Source organism: Plecotus auritus (assembly GCF_963455305.1).
Source record: "Plecotus auritus genome assembly, chromosome: 9".
Classification (NCBI taxonomy): Eukaryota; Metazoa; Chordata; class Mammalia; order Chiroptera; family Vespertilionidae; genus Plecotus; species Plecotus auritus.
The window spans coordinates 136,326,399-136,339,741 of NC_137783.1; the positions used below are offsets into that span (position 1 = coordinate 136,326,399).

The 13,343-nt window shown below is 39.5% G+C and overlaps 2 protein-coding genes across 2 annotated transcripts; both read left to right on the plus strand.

Moving 5' to 3' along the window:
• Nucleotides 1-463: 463 nt before the first annotated feature.
• On the plus strand, nt 464-3,459 carry LOC308258013 (olfactory receptor 5G3-like). The gene is made up of 2 exons (XM_080688244.1): nt 464-522; nt 2,384-3,459. Exon 2 carries the CDS (start codon nt 2,401-2,403, stop codon nt 3,343-3,345), a length of 945 nt encoding a protein of 314 aa, XP_080544370.1. The 5' UTR covers nt 464-522; nt 2,384-2,400; the 3' UTR covers nt 3,346-3,459.
• An 8,666-nt stretch (nt 3,460-12,125) lies between these two features.
• Nucleotides 12,126-13,058, plus strand: LOC308233740 (olfactory receptor 5G3-like; the record flags this gene model as incomplete). The annotated part of the gene is made up of 1 exon (XM_080640688.1): nt 12,126-13,058. One exon carries the CDS (start codon nt 12,126-12,128, stop codon nt 13,056-13,058), a length of 933 nt encoding a protein of 310 aa, XP_080496814.1.
• Between the last annotated feature and the right edge of the window lie 285 nt (nt 13,059-13,343).

A 13,343-nucleotide genomic window follows, 5' to 3' on the forward strand; every position in this document is an offset into this window, starting at 1 on the left:
TCCAGAATCCAGGCAGCAAATTACTTCATCCCAGCTGGTTCTGGCTGCTCAAAGAGTCATTCCCCACTGATAGAAAAAAGGGCTCTCTTTTGGCAAAGAAGGATCCCAAAGGGTAAAAGAAACCCTACATTGTTGTTGTTGTTTTTAAAGAATCCCCTCTTCAAGAAAAAGTACAAGTTAGAAATAATACTTGGTCCAAATACCACCTAGATCATTTTAATTTTGTCCCTTCAGGTGTAAACCCTTGAGGTTTTTGTCCTTTGGGGAACTGGCTCTAAATTATTGAAAACTCCTAAGAAAATGTCCCTTATTCTGGGAAGTAGGTGAATCAACGCACAGGTCTCTTAACTCCCAGCCCCTTTAAGATGGGGCATTTGCCTCCTTCACCAAGTACCTAGAAAGTCATGCCCCTTGCAAAGGCTACCACCATGACTGGAGTTGACCGTTTCACTCTTACTTCCAGAAAATGATTCTTTCCTTTAAAGGAGTTAATGAAGATACATAAAGGATATCTTTAAAGAAGTGAGTACATATGTTGGATATAAAATTGAAATGCATAGACACAGACAACAGTCTGGTGGTTACCAGAGGGAAGAGGAGTCAGGTGGTAGTAAAGGGGGTCAAATATATGCTGATGGAAGATGATTTGACTTTGACTGGTGGGCACAAATGCAATATACTGATGATGTAGCATAAAAATATACACTTGAAACACTTTGTAATTTTACTAAACAATGTGAACCCAATAGATTTAATTAAAAAAAGAAGTGAGTACACTGCTTTTGGATAATGTGATATTTTTGAAATATGGTGGAGAAACATGAGATGAATTCTGGGAATGTAACCTCCCCGCCCCAGGCTCTCTAAAGAGATCAGACCTTGGCATTTTGTTCACAACCTTATGAGACTATATAAATGGCTTGTGTGACTTTTTTCTGAACTGAATTTCCTGTTTGTTTCTTTATAATATAGAGATACTGTAATGTCTATGAGGTCACAGAATGTTAGCTATGAAAGGGGTAGAGAGATCCTCCTCTTTGTTTTAAATAAGATTCAAAATTACTTATATTCAAATAAACAAATACATAAATCAGAAAGGAAGAAAGGACAGAATGAGGGATGGAAAGAAAAAAGAAAAGGAGGAAGAGAAAGAAAAAAACCAGAAGCAGTCTGTACAACCCCCTACCCTCACATACCTATATAGACATATTTGGATGGGCATAAACAAAAACATTCATGTAATAGATGATGCTCCTAATATAAACCTAGAATTGTCTTTGTGACTGCTGAAAATATACTCCACATAGAAGCAAATGATCATGATAATAATGAAATAATCATAAATAGAATAGATATCATCACTATGTCAAGTTCAACATATAATTATTGTATAATTCAAGAATACTATATTGTTCTATTTTATCCAAAGAGGACATTAATTAAAGTGATAATAAATGCTACTTAAAACCAGATTTTTTTCATATAAATTATCCTACATAGTGTTCTTTTTCTATAATTTTTCAACAGTTTTCTCTTTGACTAATGAGTCAGAAAATAATACTTTCTTGAGAATGTTCCCTGCATAAAATATTATGCATTTGATATTTTACATATTTTATTACTATACTAGATATTGCCTGACAGATTTCAGGGTAAGTGCCTTAAAAGACATTTATAGAAATATGAGAAGTCACATAAAATAATTTTACATTATTTTGGTGCAACAGATGCTTTATTTTCTATGCAATTTCCATGACAACCTGCTGTCCAACATTTATCACTTGATCTCAAAGGTGGGACCTAATTTCTTCACACATCACAGTCCTTTATATGAATAACCCTTTTGTCAATTGTGTGTTATCATCTCCACATCCTTTTATAAACAGTAGTAGGAAATAGATTGATGCACACATCTATAAATTGTGACTTAATAATGTTAGAATGGCACTGATGATTCAGTAAGAACAAGAACTTCCCTGCTTAGTCTTTCCCAATGGCTGATGTTGGGATCTGACAGTACTCCCAGTGAGGGTATTCTTGAGTGGGTTTTACTATTCTATCTAAGGTGAAACACAAAGAGTAATTCTCATTTTAAATACAATTTTATAACTTGAAGGAGTTTTAGATAGTTGGACTCTTTTTATGAGAGAGAGTATGAAATCAAAGAGATCAAGGGTAAATAGCCCAAGTATGTGAAAGATTTTTGCACCACTGTCCAGACCTAGTGTTTAGAAATATTGTCTTCCAGTTCAACAATATTTACACAATGTTTCAATAATTGTATGTTATAGATCTGATTAGCTAATCTGTCCTTAGGTTAAAATATTATTTGTGACTGTTAATGATATATTTTTAATAATGAAAATTCTTTTCTTTTTTATAGCAGATTATAAACGACCAATGGCAGACAAGAATCAGACGGCAGTGACTGAATTTCTTTTCGTGGGCCTCACAGATCATCTCCATCAGCAGATTGGCCTCTTTGTCATGCTTCTCTTCATCTATCTTGTCACACTGGGGGGTAACTTGGGGATGATCACTCTCATATGGATCGATCCCAGGCTCCACACACCCATGTACTTTTTTCTAAGCCACTTGTCCTTTGTAGATATTTGTTCCTCTTCCTCCATTGCCCCCAAGACACTGTGTGATATCTTTGCAGAGAAAAGAAGCATCTCTTTCATGGGTTGTGCTGCACAGATGTGGTTCTTTGGTCTTTTTGTGGCAACTGAATGTTTCCTCCTGGCTTCCATGGCCTATGACCGGTATATGGCCATCTGTAAGCCTTTGTTGTATACCCTCATTATGTCCCAGAGGGTCTGTGTGCAGCTGGTGGCAGGGCCCTATGCCATGGCTCTTATAAATACAATGACCCATACCGTTCTCACTTTTTGCTTACCTTTCTGTGGTGCAAATGTTATCAATCACTTCTTCTGTGACATTTCACCACTGCTGTCCCTAGCATGTGCAGACACCCAGAACAATAGGTTAGTGCTTTTCATTTTGGCTGGAGCTATAGGAGTACTCAGTGGCCTAATCATTACTATTTCCTATGTGTGCATCCTTGTGGCCATAATGAAGATCCAGACTGCTGATGGGAGGAGGAAGGCTTTTTCCACTTGCTCTTCTCACCTGGCAGCCATCTGCATCCTGTACGGGACTCTTTTCTATATCTATGTTGTGCCTGACTCAGGTTCCTCCCTAGATATCAATAAAGCGATTTCTCTATTTTATACTGTGGTCATCCCCATGCTGAACCCTCCTATCTACAGCTTGAGAAACAAGGAGGTGAAACATGCATTCAGGAGGATGTTTGAAAGAAAAAAATTTCTAATAGGTAGTTAGAATAGAATTATATGTGTGCTGCATCACAGATGTTGGTACAGAATGCACAGAATACTGAAGTGGAAATTAGAAACTGCAGGTAAGTCCTGGCTCTGCTAGTTCACAGGTTATTTGAAAAAAAAAAAAAAAACAACAACAGAGTAGTTCTTAAATATTTTCCTGCCTTAGTCTTGTTCACTGTGACATCATGTGTCTTCAAAATAATATCAAGATGAATTGAGAATATAAATGTGCAAATATACCGGGAGAAAACTTAGGTAAATATTTGTACGATCACGGGTACATGAATACTATTTAATCTGAACCATAAAACTAAAAGTTATTATGGAAAATTCAAAGCACCAGGAACAGTATTAAAAGACAAGTAATAAAATGAGAGAAAAATTTGTGCACATGTGCCAAACAATATGATAATATTCCTAGTTCCCTATTCAAAGAATATTCAAAAATTTACAATAAAATAAAAATAGTGAATAAATGGACTAATGAATAGGCAGTTCACAGAAATGGGAATGCAAATTGCCAAAAATATACGGAAAAATGTTCAACATCATTATTGGTCAAGTAAGTGAAATGAAATGAAAATGCAATGCAGTGCCTTTCACAGCAGATGAAATGTTTCAAGTTTTCAATGATGGCGAAGTTCCTGTTTGATGATGTACACCGTTATTTTTCTTGGTGATAGGATGAATTGCTCCATTTCTACAAAATTACTTGATAGTTTCTATGTAAAATTTATATGGCATTTGACCTAGAAATCCATCCTTTAGAAATCAAACTACAGAAATATAAATGCCAATGCATAAGATAACACATATTTCAGCATAATGTGTAGTGGCAAAGAATAAAGAACAGAAATTACTTGAAGATCTATCATTCGAAGTACTTTTTCTCCCCTGTGAAATGTGCAGTAAATAAAAACACTGAATTAGGTAATCATGGACTGACCTGGAGAGAACTATTGTATACTGTCACTGTTGGGGAAAAAAGACCAAGTTGAAGATCAATGTGCAGCACTGATATTTAAGAAAAAAAGGAAAATCTATGTAATGAATGAAATATACATGTATATGCATGTGTAAATGAGCATAGGGAGAAATATAAAGAATATACAACAACATCCTGACTTTGATGACTTCATTAAGAGTGAGATTGGAGGTAGAAAAGAAGAGGTTTTATTTATACATATTTGAGTTATAGCTTAATCAAGCTCTCTGGTCCCACTGGGGCTCAATTCAGATGTGTCATTTTCATCTGACTTTTTTATTGGAGGATCAGCCAGGACCCAGCTCATATGGCAGGCCTGGCTATCTACTCACACAATGCCCTTTGTGCAAGAGCCCAGAATCAGACCAGGAACTGTTTCTCAAAAGCCATGACATTCTTTACTTCAGATGGCACAGAATTGCTCCTGTAACCCGGAACCGGCATCATTCTCTCACGGAGGCTTGTCAGAAGCTCCATACTGCTTGTTTTCCTGCTACGACAACTTGCAACAGACAGGACTGCTTATACTTCATCTGGGACCTGCTGTAGAGCCCTTCCTGCTCTGCATCCATAAACGCTGGCAGCCTTCCGTGCCATTGGGTATACGGGCTGGAGAAATATTCCTCCAAAACCCAAAGTGGCCTATTAGGACATTCTGATTCTTTCTCCATGAATTGTGCCTTGGAGGGATCTTCTAGCATGCTCATACCCATGGGACCTGTGGAAACTTATGGAAAGGGTCAAGTTCTTAATCTTATTAGGGTTTATCTCTCACCCTCTGGCATAACACCTCTAATGTTCTAGCAATTGCCTGTGTAACCTGCTCTATCAGTATGATGTTATCAGTGTAGTGGATACTACAATCTGAGTAATGATGGGGGCCAGCTATCCTAGGGGCCCAGATATCTGCAGACTATATTAAGGAGGGCAGGAGAGTTAATAAAGCCTTGAGGAAATACTGTAAATGAATATTGTTGTTCATTTCACATTAATGTAAATGGTTTCCGATGCTCTTTTCTAATCAAAATAGCAAATAATACATTCCCCTAAGCATCCACTGCACATCATGTACCGGAGGCCTTATAAATGATCCCATGTACATGGCACTGCTGTCGGGCTAGTACTTGGTTGAACTTGAAGCAGTTCACAGCCATTCTCTAAGAGCTATCTGGTTTCTGGAGGGACGATACTGCTGAATGAAATAGATAATGGGACTACCTCCATTGCATCCTTTATGTCTTTGGTGGTGGCAATCATTTCTAGATTCACATGTTCTGGAACTTTATAATCCCCATTGATTTTAGGAAGCCTAGATTCATAACTACAGCTCATATCACTGAGCTTCTCACCAAGCTGAAGTCCCTCTTATAGTCCTTTCCTATATTGCTTTAGTGGAAGGAACATAGTCACCTGTTATCTTCTCTAGTCTTACATCCTAAGTCCTTTCAAATATCCCTATGTCTGTAAGCATTTAGACCTCTTCTTCAACATTCAACCATGGCAATAATGGTAGCTCTACCCACCTACTGTAGGCTGCCAGTGTTTCTAGGGATTCAAGGAGACATCCCAATAGTGCATTAGAATCAGCTCCTGGTACCTTGCCTACAAGCTAATTTCTGAGTCACTGGAGTTCTTCCACATCAATAAAATCTTTCTTATCCAGCTTTATATTTCTTCCATCCTAAGCACATTACCCTCAAAATGTATAACCCCACAAGCTTTCCCACTTCTGACTGGTACTTATTAGTCAAGTTCTATAACAATTCTGGTGAATAATAGGGCCAATTCTCCTTAGTCATCAGGCCATACCATTCTGAGCATTGCCTCTGGTTATTAAATCTAAAAGCCATGAAGGGAGGTGAGCTAGATCTTGAGAAAAAACACTTTTTTTCCCCTTAGTAACATCTGACTCAGTGAGTCCTCTTTAAATTCTCTAGGCAAAGAAAGGCTCCTCTCTTCCAGTGGTGGGGAGAGGGCCACTTCTGCAGGGTCAGTAGCTTTAGGGGTACTGGACTATCTCAAACATAACCAGATTAATTTTTTAATCCCAATTCTCAGTGTTTAACTCCTTCCCTATTAGAGTCCTGACTTTTGTATGGAGACTTGCAATTCAGCTTCTTTATCATTCTATTTCTCACTGTCAGGTTCTTAAGTTGAGTTTTCATATAATCTGGTATCTAATTCTAGGAGTTGAGGATCTTTTTAAATGCTGCTCATCTGACTTTGCCATCATATCCTGAATTGGAAATTGTGTGACCTGAGTCTGTTATTTTTATCCTTTAGAATATTAATGGTATATAACAACAGCAGACTTCTAATACTATAGCTACCATTGCTCCCCATATCTTTCACATGGTAGAGATAACTGCATAAGCCAATGCCTGTGTTTCACTTGTACCCCATTCCAGTTCACTTGTACCCCATTCCAATTCACTTGTGTAAACATGGTTTCATTATAGCTAATTTGCAATCACTTTATCTGAATAATTTTAATAATCTGAATCAATGCAACCCACTTACAGATGTAGTTCAATAAATTTATAATACAAAAAGATAAGGAAATATTGGAAACAATTTCTAATAACATTTGGACAATCACATTACAAAAAGATATTTCTTAGAAACTGCTTGCTGTAGGACATTTTAACTGTCATTTACCTTTTGGAGTCAGGAGAGAACTTCACTAAGACCATTCTCAAACTCTCTAAAACATGAACTAGTTTATGCAGTTTTGTAAAAAGACTGGCTACAAGACGAAAGGTCAATTCACTTAAGAAATCTGGATTTCACGTGGGTTGGGTTAGGGATAAATTCAGAGGGAACTGCTTTTACAAACACAAAAAAATAATGGCCACCGATTTCTTCTTTTCCAAGCTTGGTCTTCTCCTGGAGAGAGGACAGGACCCTGAACAAGTGCCAATGTGTCTGTAACCTCAAGGCAACGTTGGTCTTTTCGTAGTTTTGAGTTTCACACACTGTTTCACTTTAAAAATGAATCTACTCTCTGAATCTAAGCATTTTCTGAAAAATGCAGAAGTCCTTTATTAACACTACAAAACTTGGTGTCAAGGGACAGGACTACAAATTTTTAGACTTACCCTGTTACAGCGAGAAAAAAATAGTGCTGTTTTTATTTCTGTTTTCATGACAGAGGTGTATATGGCAGGAAAGGACCTGGTTCATTTCTAGAGGTTTGGTAACAGAATGAAATGCATGGCCTCTCTGACTCCATCTTGTTCAAGCCTGCTTTGTTGCTATGGTCGCAGGTTAACAGCTTCTGCTTAGTTTTGCATATAGACATGCTAATCATTAGAGGAATTCTGCTTGGGGCTTGAGTTTTACCAAAAAGGTCCCTTATCAGAAACGGTCTCTCCCAAGGAGATAAGAGAAGTATGTACAAAAGTGATGACTGTTTATCAAAGATTTGCATGTTCATATTCTGATATGTATTATCTATTTTATTAATAATACTAGAGGCCCAGTGCAAGAAATTCATGCACTGGGTGTGTGTGTGTGTGTGTGTGTGTGTGTGTGTGTGTGTGTGTCCCTCAGCCCAGCCTGCACCCTCTCCAATCTGGGACCCCTCGAGGGATGTCCAACTGCCCATTTAGGCTCGATCCTAAGTGGGCAGTCGCACATCCCTCTCATGAACCAGGACTGCTGGCTCCCAACAGCTCTTCTGCCTGCCTGCTTGATTGCCCCTAACCGCTTCTGCCTGTCTACCTGATCATGCCCAACCACTCCCCTGCCAGCCTGATTGCCCCTAATTGCCCTCCCCTGCCGGCCTGGTCACCCCTAACTGCCCTCCCCTGCTGGCCCAGTCACCCCTAACTTCCCTCCCTTGCCAGCCTGGTCACCCCTAACTGCCCTCCCCTGCAGGCCTGGTCACCCCCAACTGCCCTCCCCTGCTGGCCTGGTCCCCCCCAACTGTCCTCCCCTGAAGGCCTGGTCCCCCCTAATTGCCCTTCCCTGCAGTCCTGGTTGCCCCTAACTGCTCTCCCTTGCTGGCCTGGTCACCCCCAACTGCCCTCCCCTGCAGGCCTGATTGCCCACAACTGCCCTCCCCTGCTGGCCATCTTGTGGTGGCCATCTTGTGTCCACATGGGGGCGACCATCTTTGACCACATGGGGGTGGTCATCTTCTGTGTTGGAGTGATAGTCAATTTGCATGTTACCTCTTTATTATATAGGATATGTAAAATGTCAAATGCTTAACAAAGCCCTTAATTTAATGACATCTGCACAATCCCCTTTTCTATGTAAGGTAACATCTTCATAGGCTCCTAACATTAGGAGATGGACATCTTTGGAGACCATTATTCTGCTTTCCACACCATCTCCTCAGATGCCACCAAGTTGTATGTTCCTGCCTTCCTGCCTTTGTTTATCTCCTCACTTCAACCTGGAATGCCTTTCCTTTTAACTTCTTATAATCTCAAACTTTCTGGAAGTGTTTCCAAGCTAAATTCTTCCATAAAATTCTTCCTAACCACTAGCTCATAATGATCCCACTTTCTAAAATCCTATAGTATGTTTTATCTTGAACCTAGCAAATGATACTTTGAACTGTAGCTTTTCTTTTTATTAATAGGTCCTGTCTCCACAACTAGGCTATAGGTTCCTAAAAGTGATAACTGATATTAAGGAGCACTTATCATATGGCATATACTCTTGTAAGCATGCTGCATGTAGTAATTCCTCATTTTTTTCTATGTCTCTGTGAGTGAAGTACTATTATTTTCCCCATTTTACAGATAACAACACTGAAGCACAAAACCCAGACAAACGAAACAAAGCAAAGCAAAGCAAAGCAAAACAAAACAAAACCCACTTGCCTAAAGGGACAAGCTGTGGACCTGGTATTTGATCCAGGCAACAAACCACTTCATCCTAGCTGGTGCTTCTTACTTATCATATCACTGTCTATGGATGGAAAGAGGGTCTGTTCTTGCAAGGAGAATCTCAGGGGTAGGAGGGGGGAAACAGTATTTGCCAAGAATTGTCTGAGAAAAAAATGTTATTTTGGAAATAAATCTGGCACACATGCCAATGAGATCACCTCAATTTTGTCCCTCAGGAATAAACTCTTGAGGTTTTAATTGTTCAGAGACCTGGCTTTAAAGCATTTTAAACTCTCAGGAACGTGTGTCCCTTATTTTGTGTTGAACATGTCTGTGTGCAGGGTAAGGAACATCTCTCCATTCTCAGGCTCAAAGGCCCGGAAATTTATCTTCTTTACCAAGTGCTTAGGACCTCAGGGCTGTTGCAGAAGGTCACTACCAACCTGGAAATAAAATCTTCCCAAATGGCTTTCTGCTAAACTCTAGAAAACCCTGTCTTTTGCCATTTGTTGTGATGCAGTTAATGGGGGAAACAAAGGATTTTCTTAAAGAGGTATGTATCCTGTGTTTGGGAGAAAAAGAAATTTTGAAACATGGTGGAAAGACTTCAGAATGAATTTGACTTTTGTGAACATGAATTCACTACCAAAGTCCTCCAAAGAGAGTGGTCTCTGGTGTTTAGGACACTAATCAACTGATTTTTTTCTTTTACCTTTTAAACCTGAACTTTTATTTATATTTTTAATAATAAGGGGATATTTTAATGTCCAGAAAGAATTCTAGAAATGGAAAGGGCATAGAGGTCACCCCCTTATTTATAAAAGAGGCAGTGTTTGTTCGTGTTCACATGCTGGATGGTAATAGGAATAGCTCATGCCCTCACCATGAACACTTGCCTGGTGTATATCCATAAATTCATAACCCTTGCCTGCAAGTTCCAGTATAACTTCAGAATTATTTCAGACATGAAATCAAATCCCCCAACCACATCGGCTCACAGTGATCCTTCCTTCTTCTGAAATTCTATGGCATGTCTTGTCTTGAAACAAGCAAATACTACTTCAAAATGTAGGTTTTCCTTTTATTTCCAAGTTCTTATCTCACTCAATTTGGTGTAAGTTCCTAAAAATAATAACTGACACAAGTAGCTGACATTATTAAGCAGTTGCCCTATGGAAAATACATCCCACAGATATTTTCTCAAATAATAATAAATTCAAGAGACGTAAATATTGTTTTCACTATTGTTTTGTCACTGTGGCATTTCAAGTTTCACATCTTAATCATTATATCATCCAAATGTGGTAACTGTTTTGTTTTTGTTGATAAAGAAAATTATTTCAGTTGATTTAAAAAAATATTTAAAACTACAGTTTTGCCTGTAGTTACCGCTATACCTTAGAATTATTATTTATTATTATTTATTTGTTTTTTTAAAAAATCTTTATTGTTGCCCAGCCAGCATGTCTCAGTGGTTGAGAGTTGACTTATGAACCAGGAGGTCACCATTCGATTTCAGGTCAGGGGATATGCCCAGGTTGCGAGCTGGATCCCCGGTGTGGGGCACACAGGAGGTAGTTGATCAATGATTCTCTCTCATCATTGATGTTTCTATCTCTCTCTCCCTCTCCCTTCCTCATTGAAATCAATAAAAGTGTATTTTAAAAAAAGCTTTATTGTTGAAAGTATTACATATGTCCTCTTTTTCCTCTGTTGACCTCTCCCATCCTGCCCTCGCCCCTCACCCCAGGCCTTCACCACCCTGTTGTCTGTGTCCATAGGTTATGCATATATGCATATGAGTTCATTGGTTGGTCTCTTCCCCTTCCTCCCTCCCCTGCCTTCCCGCTGAGGTTTGATAGTATGTTCGATGCTTCTATGTCTCTGGGTCTATTTTGTTCATCAGTTTATGTTGTTCATTATATTCCACATATGAGTGAGATTATGTGATACTTACCTTTGTCTGACTGGCTTATTTTGCTTAGCATAATGCTCTCCAGACCCATCCATGCTGTTGCAAATGGTAAGAGGTAGTTCTTTTCTACAGCTGCATAGTACTATAATTTTAAACAGATTGATATCCTCTTCTATCAATGACTTCAAGAACTAATATTTACTTGAAAATTTGTCTAAGTAGAAATGTTTAGCGTTTTACATTTTACATATACTATATAATAAAGAGGTAATATGCAAATTGGTTCTAACAGTGTCACAGTAATGACCAATTTGCATATTGACAGACTAGCAGGAGGCTGCACACGCAGCAGGGGGACTTGTGTGAGGCTCACTTCCCTGCCCCTGGTGCTGGAGTCCTCTTTTTCTCCCAAGTGCACGTGCCCGACAAACACCCCATGACACTGCACTCCATCCGAGAGCACTCTGTCTGGGGACGCCTCCAACCCCCACTCTCCCCCCTGAGGTGGGTGGGGCTAAGGGGCAACACCCGCATGGCAGAAGGCTGGTTCTTGGAGCATGATAGGCAGATGCCAACATGGGGGGGGGGGCGTGCGTGCGTCGGCGGTGATCCCCAGGATGGGTCATGCACGCAAATCAAGAGCGTGTGGATTCAACATGAAGGAAGGGCCTAAACTGGCAGTTGGACATCCCCTGAGGGCTCCCAGATTAGAGAGGGTGCAGGTCAGGCTGAGGGACCCTCCCCCGTGCACAAATTTTGTGCACCGGGCCTCTAGTATTATTAATAAAATAGATATTACCTGTCAGAATATGTACCTTAAGTAGATTTATAAACGTTATGGAAAATAAGGGGTCTGTGTATAACTGACAGAAATTAATACCTAGCAACACTGATGACCAGTCCAACACTGTTTTTGTAAATGCTTCCTATACATATAAAATATTAGTAATTAGTATAAAGGATAATTTCACATGTGCTGATTGATTTTTGAAAACTAAAATGTATTTTTTATTTTTTATACAGGTTATACATGACCAATGGCAGACAAGAATCAGACGGCAGTGACTGAATTTCTTTTCGTGGGCCTCACAGATCATCTCCATCAGCAGATTGGCCTCTTTGTCATGCTTCTCTTCATCTATCTTGTCACACTGGGGGGTAACTTGGGGATGATCACTCTCATATGGATGGATCCCAGGCTCCACACACCCATGTACTTTTTTCTCAGCCACTTATCCTTTGTAGATATTTGTTCCTCTTCCTCCATTGCCCCCAAGACACTGTGTGATATCTTTGCAGAGAAAAGAAGCATCTCTTTCATGGGTTGTGCTGCACAGATGTGGTTCTCTGGTCTTTTTGTGGCAACTGAATGTTTCCTCCTGGCTTCCATGGCCTATGACCGGTATATGGCCATCTGTAAGCCTTTGTTGTATACCCTCATTATGTCCCAGAGGGTCTGTGTGCAGCTGGTGGCAGGGCCCTATGCCATGGCTCTTATAAGTACAATGACCCATACAGTTCTCACTTTTTGCTTACCTTTCTGTGGTGCAAATGTTATCAATCACTTCTTCTGTGACATTTCACCACTGCTGTCCCTAGCATGTGCAGACACTCAGAACAATAGGTTAGTGCTTTTCATCTTGGCTGGAGCTGTTGTGTTGTTCAGTGGTATGATCATCTCCATCTCCTATGTGTGCATCCTGGTGGCCATCCTGAAGATCCAGACTGCTGATGGGAGGCAGAAAGCTTTCTCCACTTGCTCTTCTCACCTGGCAGCCATCTGCATCCTGTATGGGACTCTTTTCTTTATCTATGTTCTTCCTGACTCAGGTTCCTCCCTAGATATCAATAAAGTGATTTCTCTATTTTATACTGTGGTCATCCCCATGCTGAACCCTCTCATCTACAGTATGAGGAACAAGGAGGTAAAAAGTGCATTCAGAAGCAAGTTTGAAAGAAAAATGCAGTAATGTAATTCAGTGATGGGTGGTAAATTAGAGCCTTAGAAAATTTCTGAGTCTGCCCATTACCATGTTACTTGTATACTAAAGTACTATTTATGTTTCTTTATATCAGTCTGTCCTTTGTAAAATGATGGAGAATAGAAAAGAAAATATAATTTATTCCAGAATAAATCCAGGAGAACTTTTATATAGCCTTACATATGGGGAGATATTTTATTCCAGACCAGGAAAGCAATTGTTATAAGGGAAAGATCAACAGAGTTTATTAAGAAAGGTTTCATAGACCTTGTT

Coding starts and splice junctions, on each gene's coding strand:
- LOC308258013 (XM_080688244.1), top strand. CDS start 2,401: ATGGCAGACAAGAATCAGACGGCAGTGACTGAATTTCTTTTCGTGGGC.